The following is a 21095-nucleotide window of genomic DNA, read 5'->3' as shown; positions in this document are numbered from 1 at the left end:
ATCGGTTTGAACAGTTACCTCGTATTTCTCACAAGTAAGGATTTTCTTTGCTTCTTGCTTCTTAGTATTGAGATGTTTGGAATTCTATTTGGTTTCTTTGTTTGTTTGTTTTTGTTTTAGATTACAAAAATTACCGAAGTATATTCTTGTAGAAAATGTTAAAGGTTTTGAAGTATCTTCTGCAAGGTAAGAAATGTATTTCTCTTGTGTTCATCTTAGAGTTGGTATATTATATAATAAGAGCTGTTGTGAAATAAAGATCTGAAAAATAAATGTGTACATTCTGACATTTAAGATATGTTATATAATTTATCATTAATGTAGTTTTCAAATAGTAATGTGAAGTATCACAAGGTTAGGGTCAGCTGATTCTCTCGGATTTTGCTACGTTTGAATTTTTCCAGAATGAGTAATGCGAATGGTATTTCTCAATTTTAGCTGCTTAAGTTGGTATCCATTTCATTAGAATTAGAAATGTTTTCAGTAAGAATTAGTCCTCTTGACAGGCATTTTCTGTCCTATTGGATTGAAGAAGCAAGCTCTGTGTCAGGGCCCTTTCAGATGGTTGCCCCACTGGAGAAAATGCAACCAATTAGTGTTGCCCTATCTGATTGGCTACAGACAAAGCTTCATTCCAATAACGAATTTACCATCAGTGGATTAGCAATTTTTTATTTATAATACAGATTCTCTCTTTTTTTGAGAAATGTAATTTCTCAAGTATTGGACTTAAGACCCAGGATTTTCCTCTTTTTATACAAGTTGAATGGAGGTACAGTTTTCACATAAAATGAAGTTTTATGTGTAATATTTTATATAAGAACCACATTTCAAACTACAGAGTGAAAGCTTTTTTTCTTACCCTTTGTGTTTTCAGAGATCTGTTAATACAAACAATAGAAAATTGTGGCTTTCAGTACCAAGAATTTCTATTGTCTCCAACCTCTGTAAGTACCACAATTATAAACTTAAATAAATTTTCCCAAAGGGAATTTGATTCAATAAAAAGAATGGATCCATTTTGAATAATATTAGAGGCAAATCTTAAAATTAGTTCAGACATGGTTCCTTCTATATCTGAATTTTATAGCTATATGTGAATTTTATTTTTTATGATTACTGTACTATCAATAATGAATGTTAAGAAAATCTATATATCTTCTTACCTGGGAAATATAAAGTGAAAGTGACTCATAGACATGATTCATCTGATTCCATCTTCATTTCATTCGAATAAAGGTACAAAGTGACAGTTTAAAAGGTTCAAGAATTTGCTGCAGGGAAGTCTTCGGCAAATTGATAATGGAATTTTGTCTGGCAGAAACTAATGTAGACCTGATGTAAACTAATGTATAGTGTATGAGTTGTGTTTTTTTTTTTTTTCACTAGATGCTAACAGTTAGTATAGATCACTTTAATTTCCCATAGCAACTACCTGTTCTGCTTCACTTTCAGCTTGGCATTCCAAATTCAAGATTACGGTACTTCCTTATTGCAAAGCTTCAGCCAGAGCCATTCCCTTTTCAGGCCCCTGGCCAGGTATTATTATTATCATTGTTGTTCTCATCATCATCATCATTATTTATCCGTTGTAAGTAGGTCTCAGTCTGCTTATTTATTTTCTGGCACTACTGGTGGAGGTTTGTGTGTCCTCTCATGCCTGTAATAAAGATCATGCATTCAGTCTCTCCTCTAAGCCTTTCGTGCCTCCTTATGTTGTTTAGTTGCTAAGTCATATCTGACTCTTTGAGACTCCATGGACTGTAGCCTGCCAGAATCCTCTGTCTGTGGGATTTCTCAGGCAGGAATAACGGAGCAGGTTGCCATTTCCTTTTTCAAGGGATCTTCCCAACCCAGGAATTGAACCTGCGTCTCTTGTGTCTCCTGCATTTGCAGGTGGATTCTTTATCACAGAGCCACCAGGGAAGCCCTCCCATTCCTAATATGACCACTTTAATTGCTTGAAACAAAACCAGAAGCATTTCTTTCATCATTACAAAAAATAAGTTGAAAGTAAAAAGTTACCATTACTGCTATTATCAATTGTCAGAAGAGAAATTATTGGAGGGGAAATGAACCCCCCAATAATTTCTCTTCTGACCATTGATTCTTTTGCATCTATTATTTTTCTCCCTCAATAGAAGCCATTAACTACTATTGATAAAAATTCAGTATACTGTCTTAAAAATGGCTCAAGTGTTTTCACACATCGGTTGCATTTTCTTTGAAATCTATGCTTTTTAGCTTTAACTGATTAAAATATGGTAATGATTAGTACAAGCTAGGATGAAATGCACAATTGCTATAGATAAAATCTCTCATTATGCTAGCAATTTTGTATGCTTCTGCTGAAACTTGATGTGGATAACAGAGTTTCAGTGGTTCAGTGAAGCTCTCTGTAATCATCACAGATAAGAACTTAAAAGTCATGTCCTACTAACAGGGGTTCAGTAGTATCATTTGAATCCCCCTGTAACACAATACCAGTTTTATGCTTCCCTGATATCTCAGTGGGTAAAGAATCTGCCTGCAATGCAGGAGACACAGAAGACATGGGTTTGATCCCTGGGTCAGGAAGATCCCCTGGAATAGGAATTGGCAACCCACTTTAGTATTCTTGCCTGAAAAATTCCATGGACAGAGAAGCCCAGTGGACTACAGTCCAAAGGGTCACAAAGAGTTGGACAGTGCTGAGTGACTACACACAATGGTATTATATTACGGGGCTTCCCAGGTGGCACTAGTGATAAAGAACCCGCCTGCCAAGGCAGGCGATGGAAGACACGCCTGCATTATATTATACAATAGCAATGTGTCTCCCTTTCAATGTGGATAGTTCCAAAAACAATGTATAAAGTATATTAACAAAGATTCCATCATTAAAAATTCCTGGAACTATTTTATCCTTCTCAAAATAGGACTTTATACAAGGTTACCTGTTTTGTAGAAACAAGTTTTTCCTATGGGGCTCAGGAATAGAAATAACCTTTCAAGGCAAAGAGTACTTATCATTTTTAATAACTAATTTTCCTTTAGATCATGAGTATGTTTTAGTGTGTGTGTTTTTTTTTTAACAAAGGGGAATGGTAAGCTTTGATTCAAAACACATTTCTGGAAATATTCCTGTTGCTTTCTCAACTTCTTTTCCAACTATGATGTCGTCTGTATATTCAGCCTACTTCCTATTATTCTGTTGAATGGTTTTATTACTAGAGAAAGCAGTAATTTCATGAAATAAATTATCTATAGACTGATGGCCTATCATTACATGATGAAAAACTTGTAGTAGCTTATATAAATTACTAGTAAACCTCAATGTCTATCTTTTTAATGACAGCTCAGTAAAAGCTAAAGAATTTTTTTGCATAATGCTGACTAGATATTATTAATTCATCTTTTATTTTTAAGAAAGCTTTTGACAATTTATATATTTTTATTTAATGTCAGGTACTGATGGAGTTTCCCAAAACTGAATCTGAACATTCCCCTCAATATGCAATAAATGCAGAAAAGAAAACTGAACCAAATATTTGCTTTGATAGCAGCACACAGTGTTCTGGAAAAGAGGCCATTCTTTTTAAGCTTGAAACTGCAGGAGAAATTGACAGGAAACGTCAACAGGACAGTGATCTCTCTGTGCGAATGCTAAAAGATTTTCTTGAAGATAACATTGACAAGCATTCATTCTTTTTACCACCAAAGTCATTACTGCGATATGCTCTTTTGTTAGACATTGTTAAACCCACTTCTAGAAGATCCATGTGCTTTACAAAAGGGTAAGTTTTAAAGAGTCTCTACTCAGGACATATCCAAAGTAACCAAGTTTTCATAACTATTGTCTCTTTTATTTCTTCTGGAAACAAGGAGCATTTTATAGGATGTTTCTGCTAGAATGTGTTTGTTTATTTGCTTTCCTCCCTTAATTGCCTGCTTTCGTGTTCCAATAGAACGCACAAGTAAAAATTGCTTCTGGCAGAACATCATGTGCACAGCCCACGAAAGTGCTCATGAAAGGCCAGGCCATTGTTTGGTGACCTTCGAAGGAGCTTAATTACCCATGGTGGAAACATACCCATGGTGAAAATATGGTCTCTGTAGACGGCAAATTGTTAATTTTTTTTACCACCTTTCTTTTTATGGTACCTCAAAAATTTCTGTCCACTTTCATAATCAGTGTACAAGACATTAAATTTTAATATAAAGAAATAAGATTGAATAATCTGGAGCACATTAGAGCACTTTAAATTTTCTTTAGTTTTGGGGTAAGTAGTTATATTCTCATGGTTCAAAATTCAAAAGGAACTGAGATTGTAAGACTCCTTTCCTCTCTGCCTCTTGTTCATCCAATTTCCATCCCTACATGCAACCGATGATTACAGTTTACTGTCTAATCTTCCAGAGGTGTTGTGTGCAGGGTATCTAAATATACATGTATATTTTTATCCCCTTCTTAAGTAAATTGTAGAATATTATAATCATTATTATGCACCCATTTTTTTGACCGTACAATGTAATTTGGGTATTATTGCCTAAGAATTTTGCTATACTCATGGTATAGGTATATCACAATTTATTTTACTGGATATTTAGGGGATATAGCCTTTGGCTTATTTCCCAAGTGTTAACAAATGTGTTTTTCAAGTTTCTTTTTAAACCTAGAAAAAAGGGGAAATAAGACCCTTGGAGAAGAATTTGTAAAAGATCCCTGCCTCTTCTTTGTTAATACCACTCAAACTCATTTGATAGGTGGTTTTATGATTTAAACATTCAAACCTTCTCTCTTTACTTGCTAGCTAGTTGTCTTGACACTCTGCCCCTAAGATAATCGTATGAGGCTTATCCTGATTTTCTCATACTCTGCCCTTGTACTTCTAGGGGAATAGGTTTATTGCTTTTTCCATTACCTTAAAAGACTTCAGTCAGCTGTTGTCTGTTTCCAAGTCTGATAGGTTCTCTTTGGGACTCTCATAAAACAGGGCTTATCACTTCTGTAATTTAAAAAAAAAACCCTTGAAATTCTTTTATAATTATAAAAATGATATAAAAGAAGCTTTAATATGAAAGTCTATTTTAGTGTAGATAATATAAGCAGACACACATGATGTATAAGAAAACAGCTTTTCTCTGATGTGACTTTCTTTAATTTATATTTTAAATTCATCTATTAGGAAAAAATGATAAAATATCATGCAGCCAGTTTGGCAGTGATTGTACTATAAGAACTATTACTAATATCTTGTATTTCTGTAGTGTTTTGTATTTTTAATATAGTTTTTTAAAACAATAGTCTGACTGTCACAGGATACATAGTTAAAACATATGGTGTTACAGTAGGAGGTAGATACATGTTTGATGAGCCTGAGTCTGTCCTGGGCTGGAGAGAATAGGGTTTTGGGTTCATGAGAAGAAATGATGGTTCAGGCATCTGAAGAAAAATAGCTGCTATTCATTTTCCCTTCATAACATTTGGTCTAATGTGTCAGGGATGTTAGTACTGAATAGTATTTGGATATAAAAGTTGTAACTAATGCATACTTCCTGTGCATTTAAATGTGATGAACATTTAAAAGCTGACATTTTATAAAAATGACAGTAATGCATAATGCAGATATTATTTACACAACAAAAAACTTTGTCAAGTTCAGTGTCTGAGAAGTTTAAAGATGATTTTAAGTCTTTCATCTATTTTTTTAAATTACAAAGCATATTTATGTGATATTATTCAGAATATTTCAGAAAGATGTAGCTATATAAAATTGATTCATTCAAGAAATATTTAAGAAATATATCATTACAAGCAGTGTTACAAAATATTTGTGTTAATTTTTCAGTTATGGACGCTACATAGAAGGGACAGGGTCTGTGTTGCAGACGACAGAGGATGTGCAGGTACTGTGCATAGTTTCAGGACTTAAATATTTTGAAAATATTTTAAAATAAAATTTTATTTACTACTTAAAATTTGAGAATGTTAAAAGAATTTTACATATTCAATTGGAATGAATATGTGTATAATAATTATTTACTATAGAATAAGTCTTCTTGTTGCTAGGTATGGGTATATGTAAAGAAGTGTTTTATATTTTTGCTTTTTTTTCTTACCTTTTGCCCTTCTTTTTATACTCCATAGAGGGTAATTTGAAATGCAGAGTACAATAGTTAATGTTCTGTAAGATTACACACAAATATTAGAGCCTTCTTTTGGAGCACGTATTATAAAAATACCTTTTAGGGAAAAATAAATCTATTTTAGTAAGGCTGTTTGTTAATACTTCAATTGCAAATTCTCTGTGGTGTCATGGTTTAATACAAGCTTGATGTATTGTAGTTTTATATACATCTGAATAGTTCTGCAGTGAAATCACATTCTTTTCTTTTATGCTGATTTAAACTCTTTAACTGTTAATAAAATTTACCCATGGTAAAAACCATATCAGAGGCAAACAAATGTCAGAATTTGAGAAATCATATTTATTAAATATATTTTGTCACTTTAAGAAAATGTCTTAATTTGATAAAATTAGTCATAAACCATAAACATTCAAATAACTGCATTGTAAAACTGACTTACTGGTTGACCAAGTTCCTTTCACTATTTTTCTCTTACATTATGTTGTTATTTATTTATTATTTATATTCTTGTGAGTTAATTTTTGAGAGACTAAAAATGACAGACACACTGAAAATACCCTGATCTGTTCAATATCAAGCTTTTGTTTGTTTTCAGAGTTTATCTTACCCTTGAAGAGCCAATTATACAGTTCATTGCACAGACTTTTTACCCTGGGCTTCTGTGTGTTATGGTGGACTATATGTTCACCATTTTTAAACTGCCTCACAGCAGGTGATATTATCTTAACAAATTAATTGCATTCTATTAATTATGTATTACTTATTCGTTATCATGGATGTTTTCCTACAGATTGAGAATATCTACAAATCCCTTACCAGTTTGTCACCAGAAGAAAAGATAATGAGATTGTCAATGCTTCAACTTCGATTTTTCACTCCTAAAGAAATAGCAAATCTCCTTGGATTTCCTCCAGAGTTTGGTATGTGGGATACATGCGGACCCCAGCTTTCATGTATTAATGGTCTCCGAACTCATTAGGGACTCCTATGTGAATTATGAATAAACTCTTGCCCAGACAGAGGTGGAGAACACTTCCTCTCCTGTTTTGGGCCATTTTGACATCTTCTCTCCTGTTTCTGCTTTTGTCCACAACCTGCTATTCCCTTCAGACTCAATGCAGGAACAGAAAGGCCAAATCAGCAATTCCTCAACTTTCCCCACAGATGGTTGTTAATAGCATCTCTTTCTCAAATTTATATTTTGCTTCTAGGAGTTCTGTTCATATAACCCAACACTAGCTGTTGTGAAAGAATGCCTAGAATTGTCTTTAAAAAAAAAATTAAAAGACAATTAAGGAATTTATTTTTACATGTGTGTAGTGGGAGGTATATTATTTGTATTTCTTCTCCTAGGAGGTACGTTCTTATCAGTTAGACACCTTTTTCCTTCCCTACAAGGTTTAAGTGGAAAAAAGAGAAAGTGGAGAGGTGCTCTAGGAAGGAGCTTTCCTAATGGAAATTAAGGGTGACTTGGGAGCACAGATCCCAGAATTGACACCAAATTAGAGAATCTGAAGATGGAATCTCAAGAACAAAAATGAACATAGGGTTCCAGAGTGAGAAAGATGAAACCGTGATGCCTTTTGTCATTGAGGAAGGCCAGGGATTGTGGTATCAGGAGACTGGGTGCAGTGCCTTTGCCTCTTAGAGCAGCTGCCTCTCCCTGACCCTGCTTCCTTGGCACAGGGGCTCTCACCCTGTGCATGCCATTGGTTTCCTAGGCAGAGGGAGGTGAGGGGTGTCCCTCACACCTAGCTCATGGGAAGGGAGAGACAGATCTCCCTCACATTTCCTTACAAGGAGGAAATGTGTTTTTGATAACTTACTGGGAGCTTGACTACAGAAAAGCCAAGCTTTGCTAAATGTAATCTTATAATATTACCACAGTACTATTCTTAAAGAACATCATGGGTTAAATAGATCATGTTTTAAAATCTAAATAATGGATTTACACTTGAGGTTTGGAATGCATCTTTTTTTGCATTGAGAACAAACTGCAATAGAATTTGACTACCCTCTTGGTAATTGATTCTCCAAGCAGAATCACAGCAACCGGGTTTATTTTGTCCTCTCTGCCTTTTTCTTGGTGATCTCATTCAGTTTGAACTATCCCAGGGAATGTTATTTAAGAAAACATAGACCTCCCTTGTCTTAGTTTATGTCACAAAGTGAATGAGAACATCATCAAACAAAGAAGTGAGAATTGCACTCAGAAATTTATTTCCCAGTCTACTGTCCTGGTTACTTTTTTATCTTTCATTTTTAGGATGAGTCATCAAAGGTACTCTCCATAGTACTATAGAGAGAAAAGAGATTTACTGTCTAATAGCAACTAAGTTCTAAGTTTTAGTTCAGTGTTTATTTTTTCAAGTAGTAGTAGTCACTTTGGTAATAATGAAATTTAGCACAGACCCCAGAGTCAGACAGACCATGAATTTTAGCTCTACCTAAGTCACTTTCTGCCTTAGTTTATGTGTCTGTAAAATGGGGGTGATTGCAGTACCGACTTCATAGGGTTGTTGTAACAGGTAAGTGAATTAACATATGTAACATGTTTGCAAACTATCTGATACCTAATACAAAATTTGTGCTTTTATATTTTAAATGATAGATGTTATAGCCTTTATTTCATAAACACTTTTTCTCAGTATTTAAAGAAATAAATAGGGTAAAATAGGATTTTTCAGAGTTCTCTGAAAATATATAATACGTGCAAGAAAACCTTATTTATTTGTTTACGGCTGCCGTGGGTCTTCGGTGCTCCACAGGCTTTCTTTTTTTTTTTTTCACAGACTTTCTTTAGTTGTAATGAGCAGGGGCTGTTCTCTAGCTGCGGTGTTGCGGTGGGCAGGCTTCTCATCGTGGTGACTTCTTCTCTTGTTGGGAGCTTGGACTCTAGGATGCTCAGGCTTCAGTAGTTGTGGCACATGTGCTCAGTTGCATGTGGAATCTTCCCAGACCAGGAGCCAAACCCATGTCCCCTGCATTGGCAAATTGCTTAACCTTCTTTTAAAATGATAGATGTGTGTAGTCAGTCAAGACCCTGTAGTCACCACCGAGCGGGCCTGTCCTTCACGTGGGCCTCTGACATCATTAATCCTGGGTCCAGAATGGGCATTCTTGGAGCTACTTGTCCACAGTAGTGATGGCTTTGCATTGATCCTCCTGCACATGTTGTCCTGTTTCTCTTTGTGGCCAGTGGCCTGCATTTATGAGATAGCAGGCTTTGGAGGAGACAGACACTAACCTTTACTTACTGAATAATTGCTGTTATCTTGACCTTCTTAATTCTAGGTTTCTTTGTCTTGGAGAGTTATTATTTTTAATGTACCTAAGTTTTTTAAAAGTCACCTTTTAACTTTAAAAAAATTAGGTATTTTTTTCCATAAACAAATTTAGAGTTTTGTTCCTATATATGAAACACATACATGTATATATTGCATGTGTATATATGTATGCATTATATATATAGGGTTTTAAAAAATATTTATTTATTTTAATTGGAGGATAATTACTTTACAATACTGTAATGACTTTTGCCATACATCAGTATGAATCAGCCGTAGGTATACATGTTTTCCCTCCGTTTACAGTCTTGCTTGTTTTCAGACGTGTCTTCCTCATTGATATAATCTTGATATCACAAAGGACCATCCCTGGGATAGTCTTAAAGTTTGTTTGTAGGTATATTTCTGCCTCTGGCTACTTTGAAGTAAATAACTTCTGAGATGACTAATGTTCTTGCCTGAGACATTATCTTTATGATAGGAATTATATGTGGGCACCATTGCAATTATAGTTTTATTATGATAATCACTCTTATTTTATTGCAGGTAATGTAATGTCTAGTGTTGATGAAGCAACTTTAGCAAGCTTTGAAATTTAAAAAAAATAAATTTATTTATTTATTTTTGGCTGAGCTGGGTCTTTGTTGCGGTACTGACCTGTCTTTAGTTGCGACAAGCAGGGGCTACTCTCTAGTTGCGGTGCTCAGGCTTCTCATTGCGGTGGCTTCTCTTGTTGGGCAGCACCAGCTCTAGGGTGTGAGGGCTTCAGTAGCTGCAGCTCCTGGGCTCTAGAGCACAGGCTCAATAGTTGCGCACGGAAGCTTAGTCGCTCCGCAGCATGCGGAATCTTCCCGGATCAGGGATTAAACGCTTGTCTCCTGCATTGGCAGGTGGATTCTTTACCACTGAGCCACCAGGAAAGCCCCATTTTTGCTTTTGTAATGCTCTTTAATTACTTCCTTTATTAACTGATTGCTTTTTTAATTGCTATGTCAAAGGGTTCTTAATGTGAAATTCTGGGATTGTAGCTAAGATTCTAGTGTCCACTCTTATGCTTGGACAGTCTTTTATGGTGGTATGTGCAAGGTTTTGTTCCAGCAAATATACTATCTGCAGAGGATTTCACTTTGAAAAAGAATGTAGCAAAAAGAACTTAATTATGAGAATTTCAGTTTGTAGAAGCAGAATATAAAGGACTTGTATCCAGAATATATTGCTAGAAAGAGGTCTCATGACTCAACAATAAAAAGAAGAAGAATCCAGTTTAAAAGTGAGCAAAGGATTTCAATAGACAGTTCTCCAAAGAAAATAGATACATGGTCAATAAGCCCATGAAAAGATGTTCAACATCATTAGATATTAGGGAAAGGTAAATCAAAACCACAGTATGATAGCACTTCACAAAAAGACAAATATAACAGTGTTGACAAGTTGTGGAGAAATCAGATCCCTGTACGCTACTGGTGGGACTATAAAGTGGTGCAACTGCCTTAGAAAGCATTCTGGCAGCTCCTTGGATGTTAGACATAGAGTTATGGTATGACTCTGCAGTTTCCCTTGTGGCTTCCCTTGTGGCTTAGCTGGTAAAGAATCCGCCTGCAGTGTGGGAGACCTGGGTTAGGAAGATCCCTTGGAGAAGGGAAAGGCTACCCACTTCAGTATTCTGGCCTGCAGAATTCCATGGACTGTATAATCCATGGGGTCGCAAAGAGTCGGTCAGACAGGACTGAGTGACTTTCACTTTCACTTTTCCACAGTCACCCCTAGGTATATATCTAAGAGAATTGAAAAAAAACTTACATGTGCATACATATGTTCATGTCCATAGCAGCAATGTTTATAATAATAAAAAAGTTGAGAAAAACCCAAATACCTGTCAATCAATGGATGGATAAATATGGTATATCCATATGATAGAATATTATTCAGACATGGAGAGGAATGAACTATTGGTACATGTTATAACATGAGTAAACCTTGGATCAGCTGCTTTTTACTGATAATGCTTGAAGTTTGAGTTGCACTATATTTTATAGTTGTATACAGTACACATTATATTATTAATACATAATGTTATTAATAAGTACTAAGATAAATATTAAACATAGAATACTTTGGTTTTTTTTTTTACTTTCTGTTTTTTTTTACCACACCACATGGCATGCTGGATCTTATTAATAGTTTCCCCAACCAGGGACCACTATGCCTTTACTAAAGAATATATCCTTTTATCTCTGAAAGTTAATATTTCAAATGATTGTATTATAAATCATTATCTCTCTTTTCTAGGATTTCCTGAGATGACAACTGTCAAACAGCGTTATCGTCTACTTGGAAATAGTCTCAACGTGCATGTTGTAGCTAAATTAATCAAAATCCTATGTGACTAATTTTTTAAGTAACTCTGAAAGAGGGTCACAGTTTTCTATCATATCCAGATAGTAATTTTGAAATTCTTTTTTGAGTTAATTTTGACAAAATTTGACTAAATTATCTTTCTCTTTAATAAGAAGTTTGGGTTGGTCAGGAAAATGCCATTTTGTTTCCTTAAATTTATATTACTGTGTTTTTTAAGGTGAAACTTATTGTTATGCTTCAGGAGAATATATTTTCATATGAAAGCAGTAAATATATATGTTAAATATTCCCTTTATAATATTATGGTATAGACAAGTTTAGAAACATTAGAATTTTAATGTCTACATGAATATTTTATAAAGTATTATAAAATAGTATATAAACTTGATACTGTATATTTGTGTATGTTAATTAAAGTTGCTTTCAGTTCAGACGCTCAGTCATGTCTGACTCTTTGCAACCCGATGGATTGCAGTACTCCAGGCTTCCCTGTCCGTCACCAACTCTCAGAGCTTTCTCAGAGTCATGTCCATTGAGTTGGTGATGCCATTCAATCATCTTATCCTTTGTTGTCTCCTTCTCCTCCCACCTTCAATCTTTTCCAGCATCAGGGTCTTTTCTAGTGAGTTCTTCACATCAGGTGGCTAAAGTATTGGAGTTTCAGTTTCAGCATCAGTCCTTCCAATGCATATTTAGGACTGATTTCCTTTAGGATTGACTGGTTGGATCTCCTTGCAGTCCAAGGTACTTTCAAGAGTCTTCTCCAACACCACAGTTCAAAAGCATCAATTCTTTGGTGCTCAGCTTTCTTTATAGTCCAACTCTCACATCCATAGGTGACTACTGGAAAAACCAGAGCTTTGACTAGATGGACCTTTGTTGGCAAAGTAATATCTCTGTGTTTTAATATGCTGTCTAGGTTGATCGTAGCTTTTCTTCCAAGGAGTAAGCGTCTTTTAATTTCATAGCTGCAGTCACCATCTGCAGTGATTCTGGAGCCCAAGAAAATAAAGTCTCTCACTGTTTCCATTGTTTCCCTATCAATTTGTCATGAAGTAATGAGGTCAGATGCCATGATCTTAGTTTTCTGAATGTTGAGTTTTAAGCCAAATTTTTCATTCTCCTCTTTCACTTTCATCAAGAGGCTGTTTAATTCTTCTTTGCTTGCTTTAAGAATCTATCATTTTACTTTAAGACGATTCATCCTATTTCTAAAATGAGGATTCTAACCTGTTTAAAATATTGAATAATTTTATTTAATTTCAATTTTTTAAACATTATTTTATATAAACAAATGTGTACAATATTTTAGAATAAATTATCACTCACCTTTTGCAATAGTCTGAAGAAAATGTCAGAAATAGTAATCCTAGGTTATTGATTACCTTTCCATCAGTATGCCATACTGATGAAAAATTTAGGTACACATTATCTAATTTCTTTAATTCTGCTTGCTTCTGAAAGACAGAATTCACCGTCCCTTCTTCATTTGTACATACTTACCTTTAGTTTGCTATTTTCAGAGCTTGCTTTTGCCTTTTATGTGCATTTTACCACAATTAAAAATAACATAACTTATTAACTTTCTCTGTCTTAAAACGCTCTGTCTCTCCCTTTCCATTTTTGAATTTAGGGCTCTAATCTGACTAAATCTTGCACTGTAAATTCTGTGATTTTGATTTTAGTAATAAAAGCAAGTGACAGGTAGAACAAAAATGAAAAAAAATAAGATGAGATATTTATTCTTAAAAAACAATCATCTGGATGTGGAAAAATTGAAACCTTCTGTATTACTGATGGGAATGTAAAGTAATGTAGCCTCTATAGAGGTTGACAATTCCTTTAAAAAAATTAAACATAAAATTACCCATATAATAAAGCTATTCGACTTCTAAGTATATACCAAAAGAATTGAAAGCTGGCACTCAGATATTTGTATGCCAGTGTTCATTGCAGCCTTATTCATGATATTCGGCTATAAGCAAGAAGGAAATTCTGATACATTACATCATGGATGAACCTTGAAGACATTATATTCAGTGAAATAAACCAGACACAAATGGACAAAGTCTGTATAATTTCACTTGTATGAAGTACATATAAGAATCAAGTTCACAGAGATGTTGTTATCAGGGTTCAGGGGACCAGAGAAATGGGAGTTAGTGTTTAATGGATGTGGAGGCTCTGGGGAGGGGAGAGTGTTGTGGAGATGGAGAATGGTATAACAGTGTGAATGAACAAGAGTGTGAACGTACTTAATGCCACTGACTTGAATACTTGAGAATTGTTTAAATGGCAAATTTTATGTGCATTTTCCCACTCCAGTGTTCTAGCCTGGAGAATTCCATGCGCTATATAGTCCGCAGGGTTGCAAAGAGCCAGACACGACTGAGTGACTTCCACTTTCATGCGCATTTTACCACAGTTAAAAAAGGCATTTCCCCATAACCATTTTTTCAGAGGAACTCATAGATAAATATGGGTCTAAGGAAACTGTAGGCCAGTGCATGTTTATGTCAACTGTCACTGTCTACATTTTGTGTATGTGTTTAAAGATAAAGCTCAGTACAGGTCTCATAAACAACAGTATACATATCTGAAACCACTTTGGCACACTTTCACTAGGCTTTGCTCACTGATGAAAAGATCCTTACCAATAAGAAGGTTCAGAGATTTACTGTGATTATGCTTTAATTTTAGTGTCCTTTGCCCCATTGTGCAATGGTGCACAATCTCTGTTAAGTTACAGTGTACCAGGTATAAACACATAAAGGCTCTGTGCAGACTTGTGCTTATAAACTAGGAGATAAAACATAGCTTTGTGGAAAAATCTTGGCATATATCCATGGGCAGATGGTGATTTTTGCCTTTAAGTTAGAACTGAAAGTATAGTTCAGTTCAGTTCAGTCGCTCAGTCGTGTCCAACTCTGCGACCCCATGAATCGCAGCACGCCAGGCTTCCCTGTCCATCACCAACTCCCGGAGTTCACTCAAACTCATGTCCATCAAATTGGTGATGTCATCCAGCCATCTCATCCTCTGTCGTCCCCCTTCTCCTCCTGCCGTCAATCTTTTCCAGTATCAGGGTCTTTTCAGATGAGTCAGCTCTTCACATGGGATGGCCAAAGTATTGGAGTTTCAGCTTTAGCATCATTCCTTCCAAAGAAATCCCAGGGCTGATCTCCTTCAGAATGGACTGGTTGGATCTCCTTGCAGTCCAAGGGACTCTCAAGAGTCTTCTCCAGCACCACAGTTCAAAAGCATCAATTCTTCTGCGCTCAGCTTTCTTCACAGTCCAACTCTCACATCCATACATGATCACAGGAAAAACCATAGTCTTGACTAGATGGACCTTAGTTGGCAAAGTAATGTCTCTGCTTTTGAATATGCTATCTAGGTTGGTCATAACTTTCCTTCCAAGGAGTAAGCGTCTTTTAATTTCATGGCTGCAGTCACCATCTGCAGTGATTTTAGAGCCCAAAAAAATAAAGTCTGCCACTGTTTCCACTGTTTCCCCATCTATTTCTCATGAAGTGATGGGACCAGATGCCATGATCTTCATTTTCTGAATGTTGAGCTTTAAGCCAACTTTTTCACTCTCCTCTTTCACTTTCATCCAGAGGCTTTTTAGTTCCTCTTCACTTTCTGCCATACGGGTGGTGTCATCTGCATAACTGAGGTTATTGATATTTCTCCTGGCAATCTTGATTCCAGCTTGTGCTTCTTTCAGCCCAGCGTTTCTTATGATGTACTCTGCATAGAAGTTAAATAAGCAGGGTGACAATTGGAACCAGTCTGTTGTTCCATGTCCAGTTCTAACTGTTGCTTCCTGACCTGAATATAGGTTTCTCAAGAGGCAGTTCAGGTGGTCTTGTATTCCCATCTCTTTCAGAATTTTCCATAGTTTATTGTGATCCACACAGTCAAAGACTTTGGCATAGTCAATAAAGCAGAAATAGATGTTTTTCTGGAGCTCTCTTTTTCCATGATCCAGCAGATATTGGCATTCACAGAACTCATAAAAATTGAAAATGCTAGTCTTTCAGTCAAGTTCAACTCTTTGCGACCCCATGGACTATAGCCTATGTCCATGGAATTTTTCAGGCAAGAATACTGGAGTGGGTAGCCATTCCCTTCTCCGGGAATCTTCCCAACCCCAGGGATCAAACCCGGGTCTTCTGCATTGCAGACAGATTCTTTACAGTCTGAGCCACTGGTGAGTATCATTATTTACTAGTGTCTATTTACTAGACTATCATTTAATTAGCATATACACATGTATAATTCAGAATTTGTCATTTTATTGAATGCCTACTATATGTTATTGATGATAAATATGCATAAAATCTGCCTTGAAAATTCTGATATTTAGACTTACTGTAAACTTATTCAATATTGTAGAAAAAGGCTCTCCGTTTATAAAGAACTGTATGTAATTAAATCTCTGCCATTTCTAACAGGAAATGGATTTTTGTTCTCCCTTTTACATCATGCATGCTCTTTTAAATGACTATTACCTGCCTCAAATTTTTAGTAAGTTCTCCACACTCAAATATAATGCATGGGATAAATAAATCAATATAAACAGAATGAATCATATTAGAAAGTGATTTTGAAGAGGAGTTAGGTAGTCATAGGAGAAAGAGCTTGAGAATCCTTAACTGGCAGATAGTAGAGCCGGATGATGGCTGGTACTGAGGGATCGGCTGACTCTCTTCAGGTTCAGAAGCACCTGGACATTGTGTTCTGGCTATGAAATCAGACCTGCACAGTAGGCACTGCCTTGTGCCTTGAAAGTGAGAGAATACCTCTGACTACCAACCAGTTTACTTTCCCCTCACAAGACAGAGCCTTTTAAAGAGACAAACCAGTAGTTGAAATTGTGAAAGTTGAGAGACTACTTCTCACTTCTTCTTTCTTTCTTTTTTTTTTTTTTTTTGAGATACTGGGTAGGATTCCTTACCCTAAAATCACAGTCTGTCTTTTGTTCCAACCTCAAACTAGTTGGGGTCAGCAGTTATTATACTGGAGGCTTTGAGGGTAGAGGAATGATGCTAAAGACAAATGAAACTGGTTGATTCTAGCTTTAACAATCCAGAATAAAGTAGCAGCTGCCATTTGAGCCAACCTCAACCATGGACTGAAGGATGCCTTCTGCAGGCCAGCTGCCTCATCTGCCTGCAAACTAAAGTGGGTCTGGTTTCTTTTTTGTTTGTTTGTTTTGATAACGTTATCATTTAAAATCAAAAGTTAGAATTAACAGCTTCCCAGATAAGCCAAGATAACACAATAAGAATCTATCTTTAAGCCCATATTGACAGCAAAAGAATATTTTCCTGAGTTAGTTATGTTATTGAAAAGAAGGGTAACTTTTCATAATTTTGTTTTTAGCTTAAATCTATATGATTATTTGAGGGCCACCAACTGCAAACTATCTTACTAATAGCTTTGACTCTTCAGCTTTCAAAAGTTAGTTCTCTAACAGCCTGTGATCGAACTAGTTGATATCAAGACAGCCTTTGAACCTCCTTGTACTGGAGTCTCTTCTCAGCTTCTGATGTCAAAATACGCTGCATACACCTGTCAGTCACCTTCTTAGCATGCATCTTTTTTGACCCACCTCTATTCTGACTGTCTCTTTCTCCTTTCACTATACTCACCAGGATGCCTACTTACGCCTATAATGTTTCACTTGGCAAAGTTTCTTTGCTTGTTTTATTAAAGAACAGTAAGAAACCTACCTTCTTCAACTTTAAATTATACTGGTCACTCTTTCTACACCATTTTTCGTATCCTGTTATTATTTCACCTTGCTACTAAAAATTTAAACTTCATGTGTGTGGTTTTTTTTTTTAATCCATTTTTCTAACCTACTTCTTTGACTTCTAAGGATATTTTACACTAAGATACTCATATTTTTCAAAATCTTACACAGCCTTGATCCAAACTATTTTGTCCTGATTTTTGAGTTTATTCCTTTTTAAATGTATTTGTTCAACAAATATGAACACATGCAAAGAACTTTTTTGGCTTATTTCTCATGTTCTCAAATAAATTTGTTATATATTTACTGTAGATTCTGAGTCTTACTTTCAGTTATAGCCAACACTTATAACTCTCCCTCAGCTATACCATGTTTGATTATTATTGCTTCCAAAATCTTATTTTTTACAAATCTGAATTTAGATAGAAATGTTCGCACACCCAAAGAAAGATAGGAAGTTACTTTTCTCCTAGAACTCTTCTTTGTAGTCCTAGAATGTTCTCATTTATTTGCTTGTACATACTCTGGTTTCATTGTTTACTTCAATTATTTGTTCTATATTTTATTTTGTTTGTATATTTGTTCATATCAGGGCAGATTTAAATTGTAACAGTCTAAATATGGAGCATGTTTATTTAGCCAAGTTGGCTCTATAATCGGATGAGATCACCTGAAGAGTCTAAAAAGAGAAGAGTGGTTTGGAGCTGAACTCGTATCTGTTTCCAAAGATACAGTCTTCAGATCTCTCTACCCAGCACTGTCCAAATCATTTTTCGCAAGAGATCTCACCCTTTGACCTCTTTGTCCATAACACCCAGAAAATAGAATTTTTACTGAAATAGTTGATGTTTTATTTACTTAGCTAGTTAGGAAATGAACACAAGTACAATTAAATTTTACACACACATGAAAGGATTGAAAATACCTAATAGAAAGTGATACTTCTTGTGAAACAGATGTAAAGTGAGTTTGCTGCTTGAGAGCTTATCCTATGGATGAAAGACAATTAGCTGGATAGTTGCTGTGGTTTGAATTGGTTTAAAATGAAAAAATATTCCATGATTTAGAGAACATAAACTTCCAGGAGGATGAGGATTTAATTTTCTTTTACTGCTACCTTCCCAGTGACTGTGACAGTACCAGGCACAACTCAATAAAAATGTGTAAATGAGTGAATATAGTCATCATACTGGGTTGATATAGAAAATGCCTAAGGCTATCATACTGTGGAATTTAAAGTGTCTTTGCTGCTAAGTCACTTCAGTCGTGTCTGACTCTCTGTGATCCCATAGATGGCAGCCCACCAGGGCTGGGCAGCCCCCGTCCCTGGGATTCTCCAGGCAAGAACACTGGAGTGGGTTGCCATTTCCTTCTCCAATGCATGAAAGTGAAAAGTGAAAGTGAATTTTAAGTCACTTTAATTTGTGTTACTGCTACTTCCTCTATTAACAGAGGAATAGCCAAGAAAGGAATATTCCTTTGGAATACATGATTTAAAAAATAATTCTAGGGTAGAACTTGTGCTTTTGGCTTTTGGGGAAGTTGTACAGATATAAATTTTTAAAAATATTGTATTCTGAGTTGTCTGGAAAGGAGGGAGACTCATCCCTGCTTGCTCCTCCATGCTAAGTACAATTATCAATTCTCTGTTTATATGATTATGAAATAATGCAAGAGATATCAGAAAGAAAACTCTGAAAGGTATAAAGAAGAAAATAAACCAGCTAAGTACTCTCCAAACTGGAGGGGGAACATAGCTACAGGATGTCTTACCACCTCCCAACAGAAGAAGGTAACCCAGTCTTGGTGTTTCCTGACCACCAAGCTAGCAACATACAGAAGCCCAGAATGGAACAGGAGTCCTGCTAACAACACCAGGTGAGTCTGATAGAAACCTCAAGGGCATTGTTGGCAAGTGTCCCAGGGAAGCACTATTTTCCTGCCAGGCCTGGGATTCCTTTCACTTGCTGAGAGAAGTGGGAAGCCAGAGGGCACTGGCAAGGAGCCTCCAACCATAGAAATGTCTAACCCTGAAGTTTTCATCACCATGGGCAGGAGACTTCCCCCACACCCGCCCCTAACTTAGAGGTACCAGATGACTCTTCTTAGGGAAAACCTCTTCCCCCTAAAGTTCAGTTCAGTTTAGTTCAGTCCCTCAGTCGTATCCGACTCTTTGGGACTCCATGAGTCACAGCATGCCAGGCCTCCCTGTCCATCACCAATTCCCAGAGTCCACTCAGACTCAGGTCCATCAAGTCAGTGATGCCATCCAGCCATCTCATCCTCTGTCGTCCCTTCTCCTGCCCCCAATCTTTACCAGCATCAGAATCTTTTCCAATGAGTCAACTCTTCGCATGAGGTGGCCAAAGTACTGGAGTTTCAGCTTTAGCATCATTCCTTCCAAAGAAATCCCAGGGTTGATCTCCTTCAGACTGGACTGGTTGGATCTCCTTGCAGTCCAAGGGACTCTCAAGAGTCTTCCATCAAAAAGCCACTATGAGCCCTAGATAAATATACACTGCAAAGACTCTGAAACTTAAATTGCCACTGGAATCATAGACCAAAAGGTAGGCCAGGACCTGCATGCCAAACATACTGACTGTCTGCTAAAATAAAAAGATTAAAATAGGACCTATAGTCTTCTAACAGATGAAGCACTCAGGATACAATCTAAAATCACTTCTCATACCAAGAACCAAGGAAATCACAAGACAACTGATGACACCTTCAAAATGAATCAGATGTTGAAATTAGCTGACAAAGATTTTAAAACAACCATTATAAAAATGCCTTAACAAGTAATTACAAATTCTTTTGAAACAAAAAAAAGGCTCAGCAAGGAAATAGCAAAAAGTTTTTTAAGTTAGCGAAAGAACCAGTAATGTATGTACATTTTTGTATCAATTAAAAAAAAATGAAGGCAATTATATAACTGAAAAATACAACAAGCAAGCTCATTAGATGGGTTCAATAATAGGGTAGAAATGACATGATAGAATCCGTGAACTTGAAAATATCAATAGAATTGCTGAATCTGAAGAACAAAGAGAAGAAAGACGGGGTAGGAATGAGACTCAGTGACCTGTGGAATAGTAATAAAAGAGACAACATTCATATATTTAGAGTCCAAGAAGTAGAAGAGAAAAAGAGAATGAGCTGAATGAATATGCAAAGAAATAGTGGATGAAAACATCTCAAGTTTAGCAAAAGATAAGTATGTGGGTTCAAGAAGCTGAGTGGACTCCAAATAGGATAGGCTGAAAGAAATCCATGCAAAGACAGTTTATAATTGAATGTGTAAAAACTAAAAGAAAAAGCAGAGAGAAGGGGCACATTGCTATAGCAGAACACAATTTGAACGACAGCAGATTTCTCTTCCGAAACTATGGGGGCTGGCAGGAGGTGGCATAACGTTTTTCAAGTGCTAAAAAACTTAATTGAAAGTTTCGGTGTTCAGACTATCCTGCAGGAATAAGGAGAAACAGTGATATTCTCAAGTGAAGCAAAACTAAAAATGTTTGTTGCTAGCAAACCTACTCATTAAGAATAGCTAT

General features: G+C 36.0%; 1 protein-coding gene across 1 annotated transcript in view; it reads left to right on the top strand.

The window, feature by feature from the left end:
* The window catches only part of TRDMT1 (tRNA aspartic acid methyltransferase 1), a 62384-nt gene extending 50575 nt beyond the window's left edge, over window positions 1-11809 (top strand). Inside the window, exons 5-11 of the mRNA XM_052651007.1 lie at window positions 121-186; window positions 878-947; window positions 1456-1539; window positions 3448-3776; window positions 5832-5889; window positions 6923-7052; window positions 11709-11809. Coding sequence (XP_052506967.1) covers window positions 121-186; window positions 878-947; window positions 1456-1539; window positions 3448-3776; window positions 5832-5889; window positions 6923-7052; window positions 11709-11809 — 838 coding nt within the window. The remainder of the gene's footprint in view (window positions 1-120; window positions 187-877; window positions 948-1455; window positions 1540-3447; window positions 3777-5831; window positions 5890-6922; window positions 7053-11708) is intronic.
* Window positions 11810-21095: the final 9286 nt, after the last annotated feature.

This window comes from Budorcas taxicolor, chromosome 13, assembly GCF_023091745.1.
Source record: "Budorcas taxicolor isolate Tak-1 chromosome 13, Takin1.1, whole genome shotgun sequence".
Lineage (NCBI taxonomy): Eukaryota > Metazoa > Chordata > Mammalia > Artiodactyla > Bovidae > Budorcas > Budorcas taxicolor.
Note: the sequence above shows the minus strand (reverse complement) of the source record. Positions and strands in the feature narration are given on the sequence as shown.